Raw genomic sequence first — 26,809 nt, 5'->3', positions numbered from 1 at the left:
TGTATATTGATTAGCAGAGTTGTCAGAATAAGATTTTTCACCTTGTCAAAGAGAAAAATTAAGATCCATCCAGTTCCATTATTAAGTAAATATCTATTTAGCCTTTACTACATATGAAACATTGTGTTAGGTGTTGTTGGTCAGTCACCTAGTCGTGTCTGACTCTGCGACACCATAGACTGCAGCACCGTGGTATGGGGCATGTAAAAATCATGTAATTCAGATATTTACATCAAGAGATCATCTGTTTGGGAAACCAAACTTAGCAGAACTACCATTTATTGAGCACTTACTGTGTGCTGGGCACTGTGCTGATAAAGGTGCATTAGCACATTATCTCCCTTAAACCTTATACAACCTTGTAAGGTAAGCTGTTGCAGATCAGGAAACAAATGGTTTGACCAAGACCATCCAGCCAATAAGTGGTAGCCCCTAAATTGTATTCCAGTCTCTCTCACTCCAAAGCCTGTGCTGTTAACCACTTCATTACTTTACTCATCTAAAATTAAATGCCCACTAGAGCCAAATTATGAAATGGCAAGAAATTTCACTGGGAGATATGTGATAGTCTGAAAAAAAAGTGCTCTGAATTCAGAAAACTTAATCATCTGTATTAAGTGGTTGCAAAGTATAAGATTCAGAAAATGTGTTTTTTCTCTCACATAGTTTTTGGTACAGAGTGAATAGTGAGATGCATTAGTCACTTCCATTTATTCATGTGGCATTTATGGTATACCTCCTCCTGTATTCCAAGAATAAAGCACTAGACTTGTATGTAGCTTGTGGGAGCCTACAACTTAAAGCAGTTAAGGAATGAGACACTAAATTGCTGTGTAGTAATTCTAGCGCCTCATGTGTGTGTAAAACGTCTCATCTACATTGAAAGCCAGTTTTGCTGTGATCTACCTAGATATGATTAAAATAAGGCTGTAGTTGAAGTCCATTTATATATTATAAAGAAGTTTACTTAAAAGCATTCTCATCCTTTCCTTCTAAGATATTAAGAAATAAAAGATCTCCATATCCGTTTTCCTTCTACATCCACTGAAGATTTAGTTTCTAAGGCCACTATCTTGATATGACTACACTGTAAATTAATATTCTGGAAAGGAAGCATCCAGAGTTAATGATATCATCTCAGAATTTTATTTTATAGACGGCTTCCTTATGGAATAGATTTGAACTTGAGGCAGCATTTTGAAATCTTTTAGTAGTTATCTCTTATCAAGCTATAATGTTCATAACTAGAATGTAAGCTCCATAAATGCAGTACTTGATAGATAACTGTGCTTGTATTTATTGAGTAAATTGTGTATCTCTGGGCATCAGAAGTCAGCCAGCCAACCTGTAGGATATTTAAGACTGTTGCGTGCACAGCTTTGTGCTGAGGAACAGGGACTGAGCAAGCCATTGTGCTGCATGGTTCTTGGGGCAGCACGTCATTCAGACCCCTGAAAAACAGTAGGAGATGGAGGGGAAGTTTCTAGTTCTGTTGTTTGAATACTCACTTATAATGGTTTCGTCTATATGCTAAAATAAAAGTGTAATTCAGCAGCTGTTTAGGTTTTGTTCTGCCATAAAGCTAGTGGTTGAACTTTTAAAATTGAACTCTTATGTGTAGAGAAGTATGTTTTTGACTGAGGAAGTGTTGATCGATTTTTAGATGTTATAAGTATTTCTCACATGCTGTATTTATATTTTTGGTTTCAAGAGAAGGACAGTTTGGGCCAAGAGAGTTCTCCTATTTTTTTCTCTACAGTGTAGAAAAGTTTAGAACTTTGGAGTGTTTCTCTTAAACACTTAACATAAATGAAGTTTCACAGCTGTTAAGAATCTGCCTGCAATGCAAGAGACCCTGGTTCAATTGCTGGGTCGGGAAGATTGCCCGGAGAAGGGATAGGCTATCCATTCCAGTATTCTTGGGCTTCACTGGTGGCTCAGACGATAAAGAATCTGCCTGCAGTATGGGAGATGTGGGTTCAGTCCCTGGGTTGGGAAGATCCCTTAGAGAAGGGAACAGCTACCCACTCCAGTATTCTTGCCTGGAGAATTCCATGGACACTGGAGCCTTGTGGGCTACAATCTATGGGGTCACAAAGAGTTGGACATGACTGAGCTACTTTCACTTTAAGAAGATAAAAAGGTCCAGAGGTAGAAATGACAAAATGCCACTTAAAGAGGCTTAAAAGCAAGAATGAAATACAGAAGGCCCACCCTAAGAACCCCTCCTCTTTGTCCTCCACTCCTAAGCAGTGATACTGCTCCCAGGCTTGGACCTGCAGGAGAGCTTAGATGTTAATTTAGTTCAATGCCTTCAAGAGAAAGGACCAAAAGGAGGCCCTGCAGACCAACTCTTATGATGTTTGGTTTTTCAGTTTCTCTGGCTGAGAGGACGTATACTATTTCCCCCAACCCTGTCTCCCAAGACTGGGGTTAGAGAAGTTTGGTATGAATGTGGAAATGAAGAGCCATGGAAGACTGACAGAAGGAAAGAAATGCCTTGTAAAATGTTTACTGAGACTCCAGGATATAGTTTTGATCAGTAATCTGTCTTTAGAGAAAGTGAAAGTAAAGTCGCTCAGTCGTGTCCGACTCTTTGCGACCCCATGGACTGTAGCCTACCAGGCTCCTCAGTCCGTGGGATTTTCCAGGCAAGAATACTGGAGTCAGTTGCCATTTCCTTCTCCAGGGGATCTTCCCGACCCAGGGATCGAACCCAGGTCTCCCACGTTGTAGGCAGACGCTTTACCGTCTGAGCTGAAACTGTGTATATTTTAGAGGAAAAAAAAGTCTCCGGTAAAAAATTACCCTTTTTTCTTTAAATATTTGCTAGAGGAAAATGTCAGAAAATCTTGTATGGAGCAGTGGCAAAAATATGACAGAATAGGCTGTAGTTGGGGAAAACCTGCAGGTCTCATCCAGAGCACGTAGGGCTTGCAGCCTGAGAACAGTAGAATATTAGTCTGTTTAGTTGGTATCTGCTGAAGCTGGGTCCTGCTTCTAGAATGGAGAGCAGATTATAAGGGAATTGAATTTCACAGTCAGTACAACTCACTCTTGTGGTTTCTTCAGTGTTCTCTTAACTTTTCTTCATTGACTTGCAACCTCTCTGATCCTTGGCATTTATACTCCCAACCCAGGCTGAATGATTTGTCATTTTTCTTTCATGTAGGTGTTGTGAATTAGACCTTTTCTGTTATCTTTGTCTAGCTTATTAGCAATGCCCTTTCTTGCCTTGTGTAGTATATATTAATCTTTATTGGCCTAGGATGTCAATAGGTAATCTGTAGTTCCTACAACCCTGAAAACTTTTAAGTTATCTTCATTCCTAATTTTCAAACTCAGGCCTCAGCCTCATAACTGAGGCTAAGCAAATACCTCATCCTTAAGCACAGTGAGCAGAAAGGCCCTCAAACTAGAAGCCAGAAAATCAGGTGGAATTGTCTTGTCGGCTCTGCCCCAAATTTGCCTTTTGCCTAGAGAACCTGAATCAGTGACTTAATCTTTCTGAACTTCAAAGACCTCATTGTCAATAAAGAAGTTTATGTCTAAGACCTCTGTAGATTTTTAAACCTTTACAGAGTTTATTTCCAAAACCTGTGTAGATTTGAACATTATTCAAGTAAAAATTAACAGCCATAAGTTCATTTAGTTCTTTCAGAGAGTTATGTCTGCTGCCATTAATGCCACGAGAATTCAGTAAGAGGGTTGGGTTTCCAGTTGAACCTGTTTAAGAGCTAGCATTGCAGTTGTCCTTGCTTGATTCGTGGAAGGCCATGTACTTTGGGGGATTTAGTTTGTTTTGCTTTGTTTTAATAAAGGAGTAATGGCATGAGGATGTACTCAGGAGTTATAAATATTAAGTGCTCGAGCATTTCCATGATATGCGTGGCAGCATATCCTTTAGTTAAAGTATTCTGTGGCAAAATCAGTATGCTCACATCCTAAAACCTAGGAAAAGTTTGATTTTCTACTTGTAGGAACAGATCCCTCCCCAGTCCGCTGCAAATGCTACTCAGTCTACCAGATCAGCTGGCTGTACTTACCTCACTCCAGTGTTTACTTCGTTATCTCTTAACCCCTCTTCATCCTCCTAGCCTTTACCTCATTTCCAAAGCCAGCCAACTCCACTGTCATCTGATCTTGTGTTCACAGGGCTCATCTTTTAAAAAGATAACTTAGATGAGGGGCTGGACCTTATGTAAATGGTCCCGAGTAGGAAGGCCCAAGTGTGTGCCCTGAGACTGACACTTGTGAGACTGAAGTGTTGATATAGCAGGTTCAGGGCTCTTGTAGATCCTTTTTCCTTGCCAGACCTACTTTTTCTCCCTGACCTCCTTGTGCTACAGTCTGCTTGACTGCTTAGTCCTTGCTGCTTTAACTAGACTTTCTGGATTTGATACTTTATCATCTTAGATGGCAGTGTCTTCTGACTTAAAAGTTTGATTCCAAGTCTTCACTCTTTCTGGACAGTTCTGTTTTGTTATCCTCTGTTGGAACTCTTTCTAGGAACCTTTCACGGAAGCCCATTTGGAATTGTGTTTATCTGGCCATTGTGCACATTAGCATAAATAACTGAGCCCACCTGCTTTGAATTGTCTAAGAAGTTTGGTGACGCCGCTAAGAATCTGCCTGGTTTCCATTTCCACATCTTCATCTAATTTCATCAAGTTCAAAGTCCACTCTGAAGTTTGCAGTACTTGGAAAATGTTTCATCCTGGATCGTGCTGGAAGAGTAGCTGTGTCTTGTTTTGTTTTTGTTTTGTTTTTAGCTCTCTGACCCTTCAGTTCTTCAGTTTTCTGAGAAAGAGGTGGTTTATGACTTGGCCACAACTAAGTCATAGATCCACTAGAGCTCATGGAGGGCTGGGGAATTCCCTTGTAAGCCAAGGCCACATAGGGTTGCAAAGAGTCTGACATGACTGAGTGACTTTTACTTTCACCTTTAACTTGGTAATATTCCCATGTATGCCATGCACCTCTGCCTTAGGATAACCTGGGTTCCACATTTTCCCCCTGACCCTCTAGGCTGACCCCTTCTCTCCCCCAGGCCATAGGGATCTCCTGTCCCAAAACAGGGGCCTCACATGCTATTCCAGTAGATCTTCATCTGCCCCTGTGAGAGCTCCAATGTCAGAGACAAAAAGTTTATCAAAAGCATGTAGTGATGAAGACACCAGCAGAGGGTACATAGCACCTAGCCCACTGACCTCAAATGTGGTCAGTTTGGGGTACAGCATTTTTTATATGCTTTAATTCTGTAGTTAAAGGTACAAACCAGTCCCCTTGAAGAGCAGGGAAAGAGAGATGACTCCACTCTGAGAATTCAGTCCATTACTAATATTCCTCCTGGCCAGACGCAATGTCTGTGTATCTTTCTCTCAGAGCAGATTCAACAAGCTATGCCACAGGGCATATTTGCTGAGCTATGGTGAGGAATCTCCAAGAACCATGAGATAGAACAACTTCAGACCCCACTTGTCATTGCTCTTATACCTGGAAAGACGTAAAGATCCTTTGCAGGGACTAGGACTGGCTGTCCATCATTATTAACTCTACAGCACAGTACTAGGGTTGTTGAAAGACACCTTGGAGAATGTGTTTTATTGTATTTGGCTTTCCAGCCCCACATCTGAGAAGCTATCCAGTGCTTTGTTAGACTTCACGTGGGTCAGAGAGCTACTGTGGCAGTGGCCACTGCCAACTCCTTCCCAGGTGACCTGAAAATTGTTTCTCTGGATTTGATTCCAAACTTTTTCCTACCTCCAAGAAGCAACAGTTAGACCCAGACATGGAACAACAGACTGGTTCCAAACTGGAAAAGGAGTATGTCAAGGCTGTATATTGTCCCCCTGCTTATTTAACTTATATGCAGAGTACATCATGAAAAATGCCAGGCTGGATGAAGCACAAGCTGGAATCAAGATTCCTGGGAGAAATATCAATAACCTCAAATACAGAGATGACACCACCCTTACGGCAGAAAGTGAATAAGAACTAAAGAGCCTCTTGATGAAAGTGAAAGAGGAGAGTGAAAAAGCTGGCTTAAAACTCAACATTCAGAAAACAAAGATCATGGCATCCGGTCCCATCACTTCATGGCAAATAGATGGGGAAGCAATGGAAACAGTGACAGACTTTATTTTCTTGGGCTCCAAAATCACTGCAGATCGTGACTGCAGCCATGAAATTAAAACACTTAACTCTTTGGAAGAAAAGCTATGACCAACCTAGACAGCGTATTAAAAAGCAGAGACTACTTTGCCAACAAAGGTCCGTCTAGTGAAAGCTATGGTTTTTCCAGTAGAGTTGGACTATAAAGAAAGCTGAGCACTGAAGAATTGTTGCTTTTGAACTGTGGTGTTGGAGAAGACTCTTGAGAGTCCCTTGGACAGCAAGGAGATCCAACCAGTCAATTCTAAAGGAAACGAATCCTGAATATTCATTGGAAGGACTGATGTTGAAGCTGAAACTCCAATACTTTGGCTACCTGATGCGAAGAACTGACTCACTGGAAAAGACCCTGATGCTGGGAAAGATTGAAGGTGGGAGGAGAAGGAGGTGACAGAGGTTGAGATGGTTGTATGACATCACCGATTCAATGGACATGAGTTTGAGCAAGCTCCAGGAGTTGGTGATGGACAGGGAGGCCTGGTGTGCCACAGTCCATGGGGTTGCAGAGTCGGACACAACTGAGCAACTGAACTGAACAGAATCACATTTTAATCCTCATTTTGGTTAGTGTATTCACTACAGTGCTCCTTTTATCCCTGCATAGATGTCTCAGTATGCTCAAGGCTACAATTGCAGTTAGATCCTTTTGCTCATTCATGTAGCCTCTCAGGGCACTCTTTGGAGTTTGAAACCTAAATTCATTCACATTCTGACTTTGCATCATTTTTACCCACTTGCTCCCCGACTGATACCTTAATGGAAAAGGTAGATCAGACACTTAAGTAGTGGGCTCTCTGGAACCCTAGGAGGGTTCCGCTATGATGAATTTAGTTACAAATCTGGGCCTCCTACTGCAGACATGTTGATAGACTATGACCAATAGTCTGAAGGGAATATACTTCCAGATAGTTCTACTACTTGATATCCTAAATCAGGAGCGAGGTTTTCCATCTACCTTAAAGCTCCCCTCTATCCCCGAAGTGTTAGCCATCACACCCCCCAGGAAACTTGAAAGAAAGTTCAAAGCTCCACTCTATGTCTCAGTGACTGACCACTAGCACAGTTCTCCAGTGTTCTCTGGTCTGAGCCAGAACATTTTCTGCTTGAATTAATGTCCACTTCCCAGTTGATAATAGAACTCCCACTCTTAAGAATGGGCGTTTTTCCTACTTACCTTTTGTACTTATTTCACTCTGTTTGCCTTAGCCCTATGACTTGTGTCATTCCTAAAGTGCTCTTACTGACATAGATTCAAGTGCCATGGCACTCATTAAATAGTTGATTGCACTTGCTTATTCAACACTATAAGTTTTTTTTTTTTTTTTTTTTCTTTTGCCGGCCCCGCTACCTCCGCCGCCACCGCCGGCTGCGCCTCCTCCCCTTCGGCGGTTCCTGTCCCAGCCCTGGGCGGCCGACATGACCGGCTAACGACTGCCGCAGCCTGGTCGCGGCAGCCCGTGGCCCGGTGGCACTAGCGGAGCCTCCTTCCTGGGCTCCTCAAGAGACCCGGGAGACCGGGGAAGGCAACACTATAAGTTTATTGGGAACAAGGGCTCTCTCTCCTCCATCACTGTATCTTCAAGTTTTAAAACCATGCCTAGCACTCAGGGGGCATGCAGATATTTGCTGAATAGATAAATGCGGGCATGTAAATAGGAGCTGTGTCCTGTTTGCCCTTCCTTGCCTGCTCCCTGATTTTGTCCCCCTGTCCTGCACTATCTCCATTCTCTTCTAACCAACCTGGCTCCCCATGTCATTTCTGAACATCACTGCAGTTTTGCCCAGACAGACTTATACGATTTTTATTTCCCTAACTTCAAAGAATTGGAAGTAAAATAATTATTGTTGTATCCCCTCATTTTCCTGAAGGCCCAGAGAGGTCAAGCGAGTTGCTCAGACGCAGGAATGGATCTGTATGTCTACATGACTACTACACCTGTCCTGTGCCTTGGCAGATTTCCATCTTTGGTGGGATGTGGCCGATAAATATTGTCCAGGAGCCTCTAACACGTCTGTATTTACTGTGCCCAGGTTTCTTAAGCAGCAGAGCCAGTCTAATAGTATTTCTCAGGTCTTGGAGCGTAATCAGGTGTCCCTGCCCCTGCGCCTTTCCCAGCCCTCAACACTTTATTTTCTGGTAATGTGATTACACTCAATACAGGGAACTGTTTCTCCCAAGTTATCCCTTGTTATTCTTAAGTAGGAATTATTTCCCAAGTCATGGAGGAGCTTTCGGACTTCTGCGTCTAGCTGTTCAGTGCCCAGAGTTTTGCCCCAACTTTTAATTTCCTTCCCGTGCCGAAGGCCCGTGGTTTGGCCTTGCCTTTGTCAAGAACAGTGGCTAGTGCTTGATTGAAGGAACCTGTCAGTCAAGCAGTCTTTGACAGTTGCTGTAGCACAGAAGATGAGATAACTTGGGAAAGGCTGTAATCCCAAAGAAATAATAATAAGGTCCTAATAAGTTTATTGGAGTGAGATCAGTAAGAGAATGAATAAAAGGTGTAGAGTGCAAAATCACTTGATTGGGTGTTCAGGAAGAGATGAAATCAGAATTAACAAATGTAGCGCCTGGGTGATGGGGAGAATAATAACACCTTTAACAGAGTGACAGAGACAGACATGAGGAACGAGCACATTTAGGAGGGAAGATAACTCAGTGTGGGACATAATGGGTTAGATTTCATGGAAACTAAGTTTGCATTGAGCAGGCAGTTAGGAATATGAAGCTAAAGTTCAGGAAAAGGAAGTATCCATATCAAGCTGATTTCAAAGTCACAGCCTTTTCATTTATGTAGAGTGAGGATGAACAGAGCTTTGGGATGCATGTCCATTTAAGGAAGGGAAGGGGTGAAAAGTCTAAAGTTTGGGCACTTACGTCTTTTAAATAGAAGTGGGAATGGGAAGTGGGGCAGACGTAGGAAGGGGACTCAGTGGGGTAGAGCAGAGTAAAGATTGAAGAAGAGGAGTGGAGAAGCGAGAAGGGCTTTGAGCTGGAAGTACCCAGCCTCAACAGGAGTGAAGAAAAGTATGGAGACATGTTAATGAGAAGAAGGAAGTTGAGGCAACTTGTGTGCCAGAAAGAAAGCAGTGTCCCTGGAGAATGAGGTGAGCACAGAAGGACTGAGGGTATGAGGGAGAATAGAAGCACTAGAAGGAGGAGATAAACATTGTGAGAAAAACGGTGTCTCCTGCAGCGGAGTGCGAGGCTCGTGGGCCCACCGTGAGCCAGGGTGGCATGCCCTGGGACCAGGCAGGCAGGGTTGGTGGGTTTTTTATTCTAATATCAGCAGGGTTTTTTGTTTGTTTATTTTTAATTGGAGGAAAATTGCTTTACAATGTTCTTGGTTTCTGCCATACAACAACAAGAATCAGCCATTAAGTATACATAAGTTGCCTCCCTCCTGAGCCTCTCTCCTCCCCGCATTCCACCCCTCTCAGCCATCACAGAGTGCCAGGCTGGGGTCCCTGTGCTATACAGCAGCTTCCCACTAGTAATCTGTTTTACACATAATAGAATGTATATGTCATTGTTACTTTTTCCATTCGTCCCACCCACTCCTTTCCTCGCTATGTCTGCAAGTCTGTTCTCTACATCTGCATCTCCACTGCTTCCCTGCAAATAGTTTTCATCAGTACCATTTTTCTAGATTCCATATTTATGTGTTAATATACAGTATTTGTTTTTGTCTTTCTGATTTCACTCTGTATAACAGGCTCTAGGCTCATCCACCTCACTACCACTGACTCAAATTTGTTCCTTTTTATGGCTGAGTAATATTCTATTGTATATATGTACCATATCTTCTTTATCCATTCATCTTTCTGTGAATATCTAAGTTGCTTCCATGTCCTAGCTATTGTAAATAGTCAGCATTTTGGGATCTGCAACAGAACTGAGTGGTGGGAGGACAGTGGAAAGGAGTCTAATTAATATGTGGAGTATCTGAGCATGACATCCAGGTCAAAGAGAAGATATATGAGGGTCAGGTTGATAGACAGTGAGAAGGGTGGTGTTCAGGGGCTGGAGATGACAGGGAGGACAGAGGGCGGATGTGCACAAAGGTAAGGATGAGATGAGGTCTGATCTAGGCTGAGAAATAGATCAACATGTAAGTTTTCATCAGCCACTTTGGAACCTGCAAATCATTACTTTTTTTTTCTTTTTTAAAATGAGCATTCCTCCTGCCCTATGACTGCAGTGTGGTTGCCTGTTCTTAATAGTCGATGGTCTTTCTCCCAGGCACCGTTCATTTCAATTCTTCTCTTCCCGTTTGGCTTGAACATCCTGAGATTTCCCCCAGGCACCGTTCATTTCAATTCTTCTCGTCCCGTTTGGCTTGAACATCCTGAGATTTCCCATCCTGTCCTGTTCTGAGGGCAGGCTTCTAACGCCTCTCATTTTAGCCTAGGTCAGTGGCGCTCAACCTTGCTGCACACTGGACTCTGAGGAGCTTTCTAAAAACATACGGGTGCCTGGGCCCAGCACAGAGAATCCGATTTAATTGGCCTGGGAATTTGTTAAACTCCACAGGTGATCTTTGTACGTGTTTGCCCAACCGGGTGTTCTCCCGGGTGAAAATAATGACTCCAGTTGTGTTGCCCGCACTGGGAGCTACCTGATGAGCACAGACCCACCCCTTCTCTAACCATGGCAGTATTACAAGTGTGGCTGCGCATGAGGACTCCAGAGTCTGATGCCTGGATTCCTATCTCAGCTCTGTGATGCTAGGCAAACTCTCAGTTATCTAGAATCCTCAATTTCCTAATGTGCTGATGGGGAATAATAATGCCTACAAAAGGCTTAATTCTCAGAATGTAACATACTTACTAGCACAATGCCTGCCACATAGAAGTGCTCAACAAATAGTAGTTGTTTTTGTTAATATTTGTGTTGTGATTGCATTAGCTTTTTTTCTAATATGCTGTTTTTTCATAGGACCACACAAATTAATTTCTTCCACATACTATTTTGTGCCTCTACATTGGAAAATCATAGGCTTTCTTTTTCCTAAATTTAAAAAATAATAAAGCTTCATGACTGTAATGATTACAAGTAGCAGGACTTAGTGCTACAATGAAAGTTGGCAAAGATTACTTTTCTAAATATTTAGCTTAGTTTCAGTTTGCTTGGTAAGAGAGTGGCCACAGGATGGCTCTGTCAGAAACCCACAGATTTCTTAAGGACTGAGTGTGGACCATGATTTTTCGAGAAATTCACTCTGGCAGGAACCTGCCCAATGGTAGTTCAGTTATATCTTGCTTTTTCTCAAAACTATTTATGCAACACCACCACAATATTTATCACATGTAATTATTGTTTTAACTGTCTTTAAAAATAAAGAAAACATAATCTACCCTTTACGCCTACCATTCCGCCTGGCAGTTCCTTGGTGGGGTAGTCACACCTTTCTGATCAGCTGTCTGCCCCCACTGCAAAGTGATTGTTCCAGAGGCCAAAACTCTTGCTAAAAACAGCATTAAGCGTAAAATGGACATTAACATACTTGCATTTACAAGCAGTGAAGTTTGTCATCTTCGTGTTGTTATTTATGCAGCATTAACCTTTTTCTCCAGATCATTGACACTGAAAATATGATGGACCGAATTGTGACTGGCTTGTCTGAGTCTAGTGTCAAGGTGCGGTTAGCTGCCGTCAGGTATGAGCTTTAAATGGCCTGAATAAAAATCCTTTGCCATGTGTTTAACCTTTTTCCTTTCCGGACCTTCACCGAGTAAGCACAGAATCCAAATGTTACTTGACAGTATTCTCAGGTGAATTCATACAGTGTGTAACACTATTTAACAGAGAAACTAGCTTGAAAAGCCCATGAAGTCCTGAAGTAGTTGAATTAACGCTGTGTGTAGATAAACTTGAAATGTATATTAGTAATTGTGCAATGCCCAGCAGTGTGTTTTAAAAGGAAAAGTTTTGGCTTCTTGTGAAGCTAATTTTGATTATTCTTTGTAGATGTTTGCACAGTTTATCTAGATCTGTGCAGCAGCTTCGAACCAGTTTCCAGGATCATGCCGTGTGGAAACCTTTAATGAAGGTAAGAAGAAAACATCAAGTCCACACCTATTCCCGCAGAGCCATTAGTGGGCAAGGTAGCTGACAGCTCTCCCTGACTTAGGAGTGTGTCTGATTTTTATGTTAAAGCGTTGTGAACATTTACCTCCTCCGATCTATGTTCTAAGCCTCTTTAGAACAGGCGGACTGTGTTTCTGAGGTCAGCATCTCGTGTGACAAGGGAAGTCCACACCTGGCTTTCTTGCATTAAATAAAACTTCAGTTATTCATCGGATCTTCCTCCGTGACTAGTATTACACTTTAGACTTAGATCCGGAGTCATCTTTGTGATTTTTAGTTGTTAAAAAAGAAAGGAATCAGCCATTTACAGATATAACCTGTTCTTAGTCTTTTGGCACTCCCTTAATATTTTTAAAAAGTTGTTACTTCCTGCCTCTCCATTCCAGAAAGACTTCTTTGTTAAGACCTAAAGGTCTTTCCTTTGAGGGTACACACACAAAAAAGGGTGGTTTAGGTGAAAGAATTATCTGAATTGAGACTTAGAATATTTATCAGGTTTCTGCTAATAATGTTATCCCTCATACATTACAGAACCACAGGTCACTGTGGTCTCACCATCTTTTTTCTTTTTTTTTTTTTTAAGCAACTGTATACTTTGCGTTTGATCTGAAGATTTTTTTTGTCTAAGTTTTTTGCTTTTTGTTTTGCTTTTTAGTACCTACTGTGAAAGCCTCCGGGCACAGTAAGTCTACCAAAAATTTGTATTACAGAGCTCTTGCCCTCAGCTTAAAGCCTCAGTTACAGTAGAGGCTTCTGTGTGGTAGACTTAGAATAGTCGGGGGAGGCTTCTGTCAGATTATAAAGTGACTTTGAAGGCAGAAGGAAGGCAGGAGGATTTCCTAGAGAGGAATAGCCTGAAGAGCAGAAACATTACGTGTGGTGTGTGAAGGAGGACTGAGCCGCCTTCAGGACTGTGGTGGAGGGTGCGCCGTGGGCACCGGGTGGAAGGCGGGCACCAGCTGGAAGGGTTGGGCCAGTGCCTTCCCCAGGAAAGGGAGTTTACTGTTGCCACTCTTTCTTGTTCTTAGATTGCACCTTTTTTTGTAGCAGCTTCATCTTAGTTTATTGATTCTGTCCATTCAAGATTTTTTTTTAAGTGCTCTACTATTTCCCAAAATAGCTTCCAGATATTTTCTCTGGAGCTATTGCTCATTGCTCATTCTGATTGCTCAGCTTAGTACCCCTCTATCATATGAATCAGAAGTGGTTTCTGACTAGTTCTGCCTGGGCACAAGTTGGGTGAGCAGTCTAAAAGGATTTGTGCACTTGGGTACATGTGGGTATAATTACCATCAAACTATTACTGTTTTGAACATTTAAAGTATAGTATTAAATCCCTGAAAGTAAATGAGTGATTTATTTCAGGTACTTTTAGGTTTTTTTTAGTTCAGAGATTGCTTGCATGTCTATTGATTCTTTTCCCCCTTTTTCTTGTCTGTTGTTTTTAAATGTTGATTAGCAAACTATAGAAGAGTAGGCATTCAGTTTTAACTAAAACTTTCATTTGTGGATTATTTTTTGTTCTTATTTTGGTGAAATTCTATTTGGTCAGTGTTGGATGTCAGCTTCTAAATTTCGTATGTTATATCTGATACTGTACTGAGTAAATGCTTTCAAGAATTTCTTGAATTTTTCTAGCATGTCTTCTGTTTTATCATTTAGTGTTATCTAATTTGAGAATAAAACTTGGTAAAAGCACATGAATCTCTGTAAAACAAATAATATTTTTTAAAATGAATCATAAAAGTAAAGCAACTTTGTGAAACAAGTAGTAACTATTTATTAATGGTTCTTTTTTACAAAATACACATTTTGAAAGTCATTTTTTTTTCTTAACAAGACACAGAACGTCCCTTCCTCCCAAAATACACTACCCTGAATTCATATTATTGTAAATTCCTGAACACATAGACAAGAAACAAAGCAACTTTTTAAAGCCTTGTTTGGCATTCACTTATTTCAACCAATGATTCTAAGTAGTATAATTTTGGAAAATCATTATTTCTCTTAATTCATAAGCGTTCTTTGAGTGCCCACTTTGTGCAGTGCCACTTAGGCCTGGATAAATTATAGATATTATTATAGATTATTCTTTCAAAAAGCTTTAGTTTGTAAGTAGGAAAGGAGATTGGCAGGGCTGCACAAAGAATTTGAATAGTGGACAGTAATACGGGCCCTAAGAGAGGTCACAGACAATAGCAGTGGACTCAGGAAGATAGAATGACTTCTTTTTGGAAGGGCTTCTGGAAGAAGATGACTTTAAAGCATGGATAGAGATGTAGGAAGGACATGGCAAGGGAAGGGAAGGGTGAACAGAGTCTTAGAGTAGATTATGGCGAACACAGAGATTGGCCAGCATAGTATATGAGATTTGATCTTTATCACCCAGCTAACAATTCACAGGAGACTTAAAACACAGTATTTTAGGAGAATTGCTTCGATTTTGTAATTCTTGTTTGTTCTTAACATGGGAACTTCAGACTTGATTTAGCTGAAGAAAGCAGATAATCATTTAACTCTCCAAATTTTTTCTTTTTTTTAATGATCCATTTTCATTTTGTGTAACTAGAACTCCTAGGATTCCTTTTGGGGTCATAAGCCTGATCCTGGTCTGATTCCAAGTGCAAAGGATTTCTTTGAAGTGGATATGGCATATAACTGGTGGTGCTTATGAAGCCTTCTCTCTTTGAATCTAGAAGGAAGGGGTTCTAATAATAGCTAACAGCAATTAACCTTTGTCATCATGCTGTGTTGTTTTCTCTAAGTTCAGCAAGAGTCCATGATAGTTTGCTGTATAACTTGTATGAGTCTGATATTGTGTCTGATAGCAATTATGGCAAGGAGTTACCTTCTTTAAAACCTTATTTTTATGTAGCCATTACTGTGTGATAGTTTCTGCTCTAAAATCTTTTTATATATTAATTTTCATACAAATCCCTGAAGCAGACTCTGTTATTATCCTCATTTTACAGGCAAGGAATTCAGAAACTTATTACGTAATTGAACTGAAATTTGCATTCAGGCATTCTGCGTTCTTACGTCCATGCTATGCCACTTCCCTTATTCAGCAAATGACATTTAATCTTAAATATTCCCATCAAGGAAGTGTTGCGAAGTCTCAGACAGGTTAAGAAATGTGTTTATGTTCACGCGTCTAATAAGTGGAGGAGTGACGGTCAGGACCATGTGATTCCAGTCCTGAGAACCAATTCTTCACCTTGCTCTTCCTGTGTCATAGTTTGATCCATCCACATTCCTGTTCAGACAGGTCCTTCCAGAAGCAATGGAAAGGCTCAGGCCCTCGGGCAGTTCTGTGGTTTCCTAAGTGCCTGATGTGGTGGAATCAATTGGGTTAACTTGCCTCAGAGCAGTTCTCTGGTCTTCAAACCAGAGCACCCCATCCTAACTCGTGTCTGTCTCCTTTTCCATGTAGCAGTGAGCTGTAGTTCTCCAGCAAGACAGACCTGAGGGCCTTGGTCAGTCATCATGACAGCACTAGGTGAAGTCTCACTCAGTGTCAGGTGGATCTTTCCTCTCTCTCCAAGATGAGAAATCAGATTAAAAGATAAATTGTTTTTGTTCTCATTTATTCTGATGATCTCACCTGCACGATTGCAAACTATTAATAGTATCCTTTTTTTTTTAATTCCATAGGTTTTACAAAATGCACCAGATGAAATCCTAGTAGTAGCATCGTCCATGCTATGTAATCTCCTTCTTGAATTTTCTCCAAGCAAAGAGGTTAGTGTTGATTTTCTCTTCCTAGATGACTTCTGCCCAGTCTAGAGCTTAGTTAAATAATTTTCACAGTAGTTGACATTAAAATTTGAGGCTCGAGGTTTAACACTACTTCTGAATTGTTTGGATGTTTAGATGTTGGGGGGCATTAAATTAATTTTAAAATATAGCTGTCATTCCCTGTTAGCCCTTCTCTGCCTGGCATATGCAGCTTATTTCAAAGATATTATAGCTTATAGTCAATCTGAACTGTCTAAAATTGTAAATATAGAAAATAATTACACAAGTAATAGACTATTTTCAAATTATATTTACTAAAGAATAAATTAAGACCCAATTTTGTAAACCAAGATTACATGGCATTGCAAGGAGATAACTGCTGGCACTGAAAAGTAATCTTTTTTTTTTTTTAAGCTTTATTTTGAAAAGTAATCTTTTTAATGTTAATGGTACTTATTTAGGGAGGGTTTACATTTGGGATTTTTTTTCCCCCTTATATGCATTTTATACATTGTTTGTGCATGCATTGTTTTTATGATAGAGAAAATGGAAATAAATTTTAATAAAGGGAAGAGGTTACCTGATAGAATTAGTTTTACAGTGTTGAAATGTCTCTGGTCTGCCTAGTCACGAGCTAGGTTTGGACACCATCCGTTACTAAGTGCATTTAGTGTCCCATTTTGGTGAATTTCTTTCCTGCACTGTAATACTTCAGACTTTTGACTGGTGTTTAGGAAGACATTAGTAATGAGGTGGTGGTTCAGAGACCGTCATTCAGCAAGCGGAAATCTTGGGACAAAGTGGGAGAGACTGGTAGTTGTTCTGAAAGAAGGGGAGGCAGGATAGGACACCAGAGCACCTCTCTCTGCTGAGGATGATGTGGTTGCAGTCAGTGTGACACTTTTAATCATCCTGAACAGCTACTTTCAGAATATTTAGCTAGAAAGGAAGGTAGATGGGCTCTGGTGTAGAGTCATTAACATGATTGATTTTTTAGTATTAAAAGTAAACTGGATTCTTAACTGGAAGGGAAGGAAATGGTATAAGCATTTATTGGGCTAGTTGACACAACTGGAATATGGACTAGTTTTAATAAAAGTATTGTTTTACTATCAGTTTTTCTGAATTTGGTAACTGTTCTATGGTTATCTAAGAGAATATCCTTGATCTTAGGAAATACTCATTGAGGTATTCAGGGTAAAGTGGCATGATGTTTTCATTCTACTTTTAAATGGTTCAGAAAAAGGGTAAATAATGTGGATATGGGTGTGTAGAATGCAAGATATGATGATAAGTATGGCAGCATGTTAAAAATTGGTGAGTCTGGAAAAAGAATATATGGAAGTTCCTTAAATTGGTCTTGCTACCTTGTAAGTTTAAACTTATTTTAAAATAAAAAGTTTTTTTTTAACTACAGTTTGTACTAGTAAAGTGTATTTTTCTTCAAATATGTCATCTTGAAAGGCACTGACCTTTGTCTTGGTATGCAAGTCTGAATTGCTTAAGACATTTCTAGAACCCACTTCAAAAATAGACCTTTCAAGCATTCGCTGGTGATGGTAAATCAGTCCTCTAAGGTTTGAATTTTTTAGAAACTATCAAAACCTATTTTCAGCCAAATACCATAAATAAAGCAAGTCATCAGACTAACACATGCTATTTTAGGTATAAAATGTATCACATTTAATACCTAAAATATTTGACTAAATATTTATACCTATACTTGACTATAAAAGTACAAGACTATTTTGCTTGTATAATTGATAGGTAGTCCTGAAAGTAGTTCCAAAAGCTGAATTCTGCAGCACATTGATGAATAAGGTTAACAATTTGGAAGGAAGTTAGTTCTGTTCTAAACCAACCATGTCACTTCGTAGTCACAGTTTGTGAAGAACACTGGCACACATGCTGCCGCAGAGCAGGGAGTGGCTGTCTCAAAGGAGGGCAGGGAGCGTGTGGAACTAGGTAACAGATCACAAGGGCAAGAGTGAACGTACACAGAAGTGGGGTATCTCCTGAGTCTTTCAGGACTACAGGGAAAAAGGAGACAACAGGCTTTACTTTGGCTTTTGGATCTGTGACAGAGTCATTGTCCCTACACTTGCCCTTCTCAAGGTGATTTTTGTAGCCACCTCACTCCCTGCCTTGTGAAGGTTGCTTGGAATTGGTAACAGGAGGAAAGAAATCGTAGGCAGAGTGCCAGGCTGTGTATATTATATACACTTCATTTACAAACCTGTCTTTAAAACTGTTTTTTCTCCTTTCCAATCACAGCCAATTTTAGAATCAGGAGCTGTAGAGCTACTTTGTGGACTAACCCAAAGTGAAAATCCTGCTTTACGAGTGAATGGAATTTGGGCTTTAATGGTATGTTTCACAAAGAGGAGAAAGCAGTTACTGAAGTTAAAACTAAAGAATGTTTTATTTGGAGTGTCTGAAATTTTCTTTTTTTAAAATCTTAACTCTTTTGGCTCAGTTTTATGAAGACCTAGGACCTAAAAGATTTCATTCACCTTTCAGATTTGAATATAAGCAAGTTTCATGGCCACTGTGTTCCTTGGTTCTCCTATTTATTAAGAAAAGTAGAATTTGGGGGAAAAAGTTTTCTTCATCATGAACTCATTGATATCTGTGTAGAGCTACGTACTTTGCAGGGTGGTTTTGTGTCTCCTTTAAAACGTCTTTGTGAAGTAAGCTAGAGTATACGTATTTTACAGATGAGAAAACTAAGCACAGAGTGGTTGAACAGCTTGCCCAAGGTAAGAGAGTTAGGTATACATGCTCAATAATTTCTTAGCAGTTTCTAGTGAATAACTTGTAATAATCTGAATTCTAAAACTGTGTAACTATGAAGTCAGAAAACCATTTTTCCTTAAAATTTTTTCAAATAAAATCTATTGAAATTGAAAATCATAATTCTACATGAGTTTTTTAAACATAATTATAGCAGTTAATAATTCAATCCAATATGCCAGAAACTAAGCTAAGAGTTTATATTTTCTATCTGTAATTTTTATTTTACATTATATTGGTATTGATTCACCTTGCAATTGAGAAAATGGAATTTAGAGGGTAAATGAATCATCTAAGGCCTCACAGCTAATATATGCTAGAAACGGGTTCTGGGCCTGTCCCCGGCCCATGTTCATCCTCTGGTACTGTGCTGTGTCTGCTGTCTTTTCACCCAAATTTTGGGATGGAAATAATCGTCTTTCAGGAAAGCACTGAGTGTATCAGATTCAGTTATTTTTCTTCTTAACTTAACAGCTTTTGGACTTCTCTTTCTTGAAACTCTTTCCCAGGAATTTTTTTCCCCCTCACTTTGTACTCAGCCTCCTTTTCAAGCTTTTTCTCGAGACACTCCCCCAAATTTCGTTTCCCAGTTTCCACTTCCCTTTACACTATAGTTTCAGGAACTTCATCTGCGCTCGTGGTTTCAGCTCCCGTCACAGAAGAGGTTGCTTTGGAATATGCATATCCAGGTAGACTTGTTCCCTGTTTCCCAGGTTGTCACTTCAGTGGCTAATGGGACTTCATTTGAGGGCTCTCTGACAAGTACAGTTTTAATGCTGAAAACTAAACTTAGCCCACTCTTCAAATTCATATTAACTGTCTTATTCTCATCAGTCTCCTTATTACCAGCTGTTATGTTCTCATTCACAGAATATAAAACCTTGGAATTCTCTTTGGCCTGGGTTTCTTGACACCCAACCCAGTACTCTTTTTGCTCTGACATGTTGCCTATATTCAGAATTTCATCTTTCATATGTCTTGGATCCTTCATTTCAAAAAGTTCCTGGAGGGCAATAACCACATATTATATTAAGTCTCTAGTTTACAAGAGATATTTAAACCAGAAGTTGATTTATGAATTATTTGGAATTTGCCTTTTTTTTTCCCTTCAGACATGTTGTTATAGCTTCAGGTTAAGCTAGGGTAATCTATAATATGTCCAGAAAGGAGAAAAAGGAGCAAAATAGCTCTTGGCCATCTGGGGCTGCTGGTCTTGGGTACATCTCTCCCCTCCGCCCCCGAGAACCTCCTGCATGGTTTGGCCAGCCATATCAGCAGTACCAGAGAACTGTGAATGCAGTAGGTGGTTTGTGCCAGTAAAGTTAACAAAACCCGCTGTTTATTTCATGCATAATAGAGGAGTAGCTTTAAGTCTTTCTCAAAGTGCTTGTCACAGTATAGTTGTTAGCAGTCATTTTGTTATTGAAGTACACGGAAAGCAACTTGATAGCCAGAAGGGTATTCTCGAAAATAATAACCAAGCTCATAGATACAGAGAACAGATTGGTGGTTCCAGAGGTGGGGGTGGGGGTGGGAGAAATGGGTGAACTGTTTTGTTTTTGTAGTTTAAATAAATTGAACTAAATAAATGAAAATTTAAAAATTATAATAGTAGGTTTTGGATTTATTTGAGAAGTCTTAAGACATGAAGATGCCATGTCAGAAAGTGGTCGTATTTCTCATTGAGGAGTATGTATAGGAGTGACAGTTAACTTTTCTCTTGACAGACAGAATTATAGGTGATTAACAGGAATTATAAAAATAATGTGGCTTATCCTTAAGGATTTTCTGCAGATTCTGTTTATACTTGAAAATTATTAGAATTATTATTAAAATATAATTTAATAAAGCAAATGTAGACGTGATTCTTGAAACTTCTTTAATCCTTCCAGAATATGGCATTTCAGGCTGAACAAAAAATAAAAGCAGATATTTTGCGAAGCTTGAGTACTGAACAGCTCTTCCGGTTATTATCAGATTCAGATTTGAATGTGCTGATGAAGACATTGGGACTTCTTAGAAACCTACTCTCTACTCGCCCTGTAAGTAAAATCACCCGAGTTTCCAGATTAACTAGCCTGGCATATACATTACAGAGCACTGCCCTGCCTCTCTGCTCCCATCAACATCTGCCCAGAAGTTATGATCCAAGGCATGCCCCTTGCCAAAGAAGCCAGGAGTTGATATTTAGACCTGTCACCTTCCTAGATGTTCTGGAGCTGCTTCACCATGTGGCCTCCACTCCTGCATGCCTGTCCTGTCTCCCCCTCTTGGTCCTACATGCTAGATGGGAGCCTGCCTTTGTTGCTTTATTCTGACTTGGTTTGCCAGCCAGAATGGGTTTTCTCATCTGCCTAAATCTCTTATCTCTGGGGCCTGAGCTTCTGTCCCTTGGTAGACTCCTCAGTGCCATCTCCTTGCCCACATTGACTGGACTGACCTCTAGAGGTGTCAGCCTGGAGAGCAGTGGGCATATGTCAGAGCAGGAGAGGCTGAGCCTTGTTGTGGGGTCTTTCTTGCTGTTCTCTAATGTTCCCCAAACAGCAGGGTCAGTGGCCTTCAGGCAGATAAACATGGGTGGTTCCCTTCTGTGTGCATCACTTTTGTTCTGAGTCCTTTCTGTACATTTGTGCCCCAAAAGCGTATTAGTAAATCTACACCATATTTTCCAGGTCCCTGGCTTCTCCTCCTCCCCAATCCATTTTTTAGCTTCCTTACTATTTAGTATCTTTGGGCTCAAGAATCCTCAGTAATTGCAGTTCTATATTCTGTCAGGCCAAGTGTCTGCTATCTTCATCTTGAAGTCATCAACAGCAAAAAATTGAAGGCAAAATATAGCTTCACAACATAATACAGGCACACCTTGGAGATACTGCTGGTTTTGGTTTCCAGACCACTGCAATAAAACAAGTCACAAGAATTTTTTTGATTTCCCAGTGCATGTAAAAGTTATATTTACACTGTGCTATAGTCTGTTAAGCATTATGTCTTAAGAAGAAAATGTATTGTTAACATGCCCTAATTAAAAAATAATGCTGTTGGAAAAATGGCACCAATAGACTTGCTCCACACGGTTACCACAAACCTTCAATTTTTTTTTATTAAAAAAAAAAAAAAAAACACAATATATCATCAGCATGCAATAAATTGACTTGAATTTGAGCAAACTCTGGGAGATAATGGAGGACAGAGAAGCCTGGACTGCTGCAGTCCATGAGGTTGCAAAGAGTTGGACACAACGACTGAACAGCAACAACATACTTGTAAACAGGGTTCTGTGGCCTCTGGTCCTATACTCATGGTGTTCTCTATGAAGCAATTGTGTACTGCCCTGTAATGTTTAACTTTTGGAAGCCTTCTGTTCTTTCCTATTGTCTTTTTCTTTGTTCTCCAGATGATAATTGTGGATTTCCCATTGTTTTGCAGCACATAGATAAAATAATGAGCACTCACGGAAAGCAAATTATGCAAGCCGTCACTCTTATTTTGGAAGGGGAGCATAACATTGAAGTCAAAGAGCAGGTATGTGTTCCCCCTTGTTTTTTTGAGGAATATCTTTTGAGTGTGAGTACCAAGAGGAATAGTAGTTAGGAACCTCCTGAGTCACTCTGTTGCAAAAGACGGTGCTGAGTTCAGAAGTGCTGTAGACACAGGAAGGGTCTGAAGGAAAAGACCCTCCACCATCCCTGAAACTCTTTTCAAGAATTCTTCCTCCTGGAATGGAAGAAGACATGAGCAGAGTCTATAGTTTTACCCTGTGTCATGCACTATATACAGTGTCTGTCACTATGGGGATGGACGCCTCTGACCATCTTAGAGTGAATCCTTCTCCCAGGATTCACATTTCTAGCCCTCCGTATCACTATGCTCTGAACCAAATTCCTGCAACTTCCTAATGAAAACCCCCTTATGCTGAAGACATCTTTTATTTCTTTACTCTCATACATCCTTCTTCCTTATTTCTATCTCATACCCCTTCTTTCCGTTGTGTTTCAATAGGGCAAGTTTAGGATAGACATAAAAGTACAGAGGCTGTATGTTCATTAGGGAACAGTTTGGGAATTACTTTTCTCTAGTTCCTGGGGTTTATTACAAGATTTTTAACATAGTATATACGACATTTTGTCGTAAAAGAAAAAGTCACCTGCACACATATTTTTAACTCAAGATCTGAGATAATGGTAATGTTCAACTTGCTGACTTAAATGTTGGCTCTGTGGGTGTGTTCATTTCACAGTTCATTGAGCTGTACACTTACATGTATGGAAGAAACTTGCCCAGGATCATCTGTGGAGAGTTGGGCCCACTTCCTTACCCTCTGTGTTCCTGAGTTAAAGCAATTCATCAAGCTTCAGAAGAGCAGTCCAGGAGGCAAGAGTAGTAGGACTGGGGAGCTCTGTTGGAATTTGTGAGCAAAGAAGGTGATAGATTGACAAAGTGATTTTAGACAGACATTTTAGGTGATTCTTATTGAAATTCAGTAACGAACAACTATGTTTTGTGATGAACAAAATTTGAACACAGAAAAACTATGATTTTGTAGGCATCACTGAAGTTAGGGTAAATGAGATTCATTTCTAGAACACAATAAAGACGCAGTGGTCAAAATAAGCTATTCTACATGGAGAGCATAGAAATTTGTCTGTGAAGAAGCTCACCTAGATGGAATTCCACTAACTTGAAAAGTGAAGCAAGGTAGAAAGGTGAGGCAAGATTCGGATGGGGGCAAAAGAAAAGACCAACAACAATAAGGTGTTTTGGTAGAATCCAGTGATACCTACTCACACAGGTTTGGGTAATGGGAAGTGTGGGTGACTATGGGGAGGCTTAAACTGCCTGCTTTTTAGCTAGATGTTTAATTCTTCTCAAAAGAATCAAAGATACATTCTCTTTTTATATTTTATTGAGGTATATGAATATACAATAAGGTACATATATTTAAAGCATACAGTGTGATAAGTTGACATATGTATATGCCATGAAACAATCACTGTGATCAAGATAGTGAACATATCTGACCTTAAAACAGGAACACAAGAAGTGTTCCATTCTAACCTCTCCTATTGAGCATCATACTAAAACTGCATTATCCATTTCAGGGGTTTAGCACACTTGTTTCTACAAAGGGCAAGGTAAATATTTTAAGTTGGCAGGCTGTACAGTCTCTGTAGCAACTTCTTAACTGCGATGTTGTAACCTGAATTCAGGTATAAACATTATGTAAGCAAGTAGATGTGGCTGTCTTCCAGTAAAACTTTATTTACCAAAACAGGTATTGGGTTGGGTTGGATTCAGCCTACAGGCCATAATTTGCCGATTACTACTCTGTATCATTGATTTCCAGTTGTTCACATGAAAGCTTGGATGTGTGTATGTGTTGCTTTTATCTCTGCTCCCTAGCTCATGTGTTAAATAGGCTTGGCCCAAGAACTAACTTAGTCTCTTTAAGATTTGGTTTCTTGTCTCCATCAGAATACTCACAGTAGGAATGTGTGGGCTTGAGAGCAGAACTGTAGCTCACTCTGCCATGCTGGACAAGCCTGAGGATGCATGGGTGTATTCTTAGCTGCAAGAAGGGGAATCACTTACCTATCTTGCTGGCCTAGTCTATTCTGAGGGCTGTTTCCTGAAATCCTCCCTTCTATCCCTTGTCCTAGTAGGTAAGAGAGAGGTAGTTCTTCCCTAGGTGAGTCTAAATTCTTGTCCATAGTTAAGAGTCCAATCCTGTTTTTCCTCTTTGCTGTCTCCTCAGTCCTGAAAAATTCAAGGGTGTTGTGCCTGTCAACACTTCTGACAGACACACCATGTACCAGATTTCAGGTCACTGAAATCTGACATCTTCCTCAGGTCATCTCTCTCCCACTTGTGGGGCATATCAGGGTCTCCTCATTATGATCTAAGCACCCTGGAATAATAGTCCCCCAATGCCTTGGATCATAAATGGTCCATTTTCTGTTTCCTGTATCCTAGGGACAACCTCAGTACTCACTCCTTAACAGTCTAATCACTGTGGTGTTGTTAACCCAGGAAAAATAAGACCATATACCCTTTAAGATATTTGAGGGTTTGGGCCATAGGAAGAAAACATCCTCTTCAATTAGCTATAACCTGTAAGCTTAACAAACTAAAGTCTAGCAAAGAAAAAGGTTAAAATTGGAGAAAATGTTTTTGAATTCAGATCCCATCCCCGCCTCTGGTCCCTTTTCTTTGAGAGATTCCTCACTGTGCTCGTGGACTTGGTGCCACTTCCTCCAAGAAACCTTCCCTGGCCCTTCCCTGCCCTTGTGTTGTCACACGGATGGACTTGGTGCTTTCTCAGTTCTGCTTTCATCTCAGTTGCACCACAGTGAAATGTAACTGTGTGTTTGCCTTTGGAGTTAGGGAGTTTGTCCTGTTCCTCTCTCAGCCTGTTGCCCAGTGGAGTGGGTGGAGTTCAGGCACATTACAGGTGCTTGGCCAGTGTTTGTGGAATTGCTGGGGCTGGCACTGGCTCAATATCCCTGCCACAGGCCCTTCACCTTTACCTTAATCCCTGCTACCTGCTGGTTTGGCTGTGAGGATGTAACAGCTGACAAGAGTAGGCTCTTCTTCCAGTACCAAGGTGGGCACCGTCCTCAAGAGTGCCAGCTGGCACAGGCTCCCTCCACCCTGCACATTAGGCCAACCTGGACCAGCTCCTGCACACATTTTTCTTCCCTTTCTGTTCCTCTGGTGGGGTTCCAAAAAGTCAAGAGGTCCTCATCTCATGAGGCTAATGGACAGGGTCAGGTCTTTATCTAGAAGGTCATGGGCTTGGAAACAAGTAGCATCTAGAAGGAGGGGTAGGAGGAGTTATAACACCTACAAAGCTTCTACTCAAGAGACTACTGCTTTGAAGAAACCTTGTGGGTTAGTAGTAAAGAGTGCCTTTTAAAAATGAAAATTTCAAGAAAATAATAATAAATTACATTTTCCCTTTGATTTATGTGATAACATGACCATGGCTGCCTTTGCCTAGCAGTGATGGTTTATGCCTAGAAAGAAGCCTCTGAAGCATTTGGGTTTTCGTCTACCTAAGGCAGACTTTTTTAGGTGTGGTTACTTTTCTGGGCAGTGACGTTAGGGGATAAGAAATCAGGGCATTCAGAGGGGAACATGTGAGAATCAGGAACATGTACTACAGGTGGGAAATTGCCCAGGTTCTTGAAAGAGCTTGAGTCTGGGGCCTTCAGAACTTTCCTGACCTCCTCCCGCCCTTTGTTCTTTTCCAGACACTGTGCATCTTAGCCAACATAGCAGATGGGACAACAGCAAAAGAACTTATTATGACCAATGATGACATCCTGCAGAAAATCAAGTATTATATGGTAGGCCTTTGTCCCTGCATGACTCTACACTAGCTGCACATTAGAAGGCGAGGACAGGTAGCGCTGCTAGCTTGAAATAAATTGTGCAGAAATTAAACAAAGGATACAGTCCTCTATAACCAATCCCAGAAATCCTCTTCCATCCTGAAAACTGAAACAACACCAAGCCCTTGAGGCTTGTACCACTGGGCAGTATTCCCACTCATCACCCCATTTTTCACCCTGTCACCTGATTGCAGCCTTCTTACGCAGTGAAGAACTTGGGCCCTTGGCCTTCTCTCAGCGCCCCTAATCCTGTCTTCCCTCTCAAAGCTTCAATCCTGTGCAGATGAACCCTCTAGTCTCTGGTACCTCTGGCTCTTATTCTTTGACCAGTTTGTTTTCAATCATAATCTGCTACCTACCTGTAGACACCTCAGCTATGTACTGCCAAAGCCTTACCGGGATCTTGTCATCACCAGAAACTGCCCCTTGCCAAAATCTGGAAGTTAGACATGCTTCCTCTCTTCATTCTGTCAGTGTCTCCTGCTGCTGCTGCTGCTAAGTCGCTTCAGTCGTGTCTGACTCTGTGCGACCCCATAGACGGTAGCCCATCAGGCTCCCCCGTCCCTGGGATTCTCCAGGCAAGAACACTGGAGTGGGTTGCCATTTCCTTCTCCAATGCATGAAA

At 40.7% G+C, this 26,809-nt stretch overlaps 1 protein-coding gene across 6 annotated transcripts in view; it reads left to right on the top strand.

Annotated features, from left to right (window-relative positions):
- Positions 1-26,809, top strand: part of ARMC8 (armadillo repeat containing 8) — a 109,825-nt gene that overhangs the window by 70,878 nt on the left and 12,138 nt on the right. For 4 of the 6 annotated variants that reach the window (XR_826901.1, XM_010858232.1, XM_010858230.1 and 1 more), the window contains 8 exons: positions 11,749-11,831; positions 12,143-12,224; positions 15,917-16,003; positions 18,275-18,367; positions 18,718-18,759; positions 20,686-20,835; positions 22,220-22,315; positions 26,044-26,139. Coding sequence is in view for 5 of the 6 variants with exons in the window: in XM_010858232.1 (XP_010856534.1) it covers positions 11,749-11,831; positions 12,143-12,224; positions 15,917-16,003; positions 18,275-18,367; positions 18,718-18,759; positions 20,686-20,835; positions 22,220-22,315; positions 26,044-26,139 (729 nt within the window). In the remaining variant the exon portion in view is untranslated. The remainder of the gene's footprint in view (positions 1-11,748; positions 11,832-12,142; positions 12,225-15,916; positions 16,004-18,274; positions 18,368-18,717; positions 18,760-20,685; positions 20,836-22,219; positions 22,316-26,043; positions 26,140-26,809) is intronic. The other 2 variants (XM_010858233.1, XM_010858231.1) reach the window with 1 other exon arrangement.

Source organism: Bison bison, unplaced genomic scaffold (genome assembly GCF_000754665.1).
Source record: "Bison bison bison isolate TAMUID 2011002044 unplaced genomic scaffold, Bison_UMD1.0 scf7180017864384, whole genome shotgun sequence".
Taxonomy (NCBI): Eukaryota; Metazoa; Chordata; class Mammalia; order Artiodactyla; family Bovidae; genus Bison; species Bison bison.
This window is presented reverse-complemented; position numbering and strand designations above follow the sequence as displayed.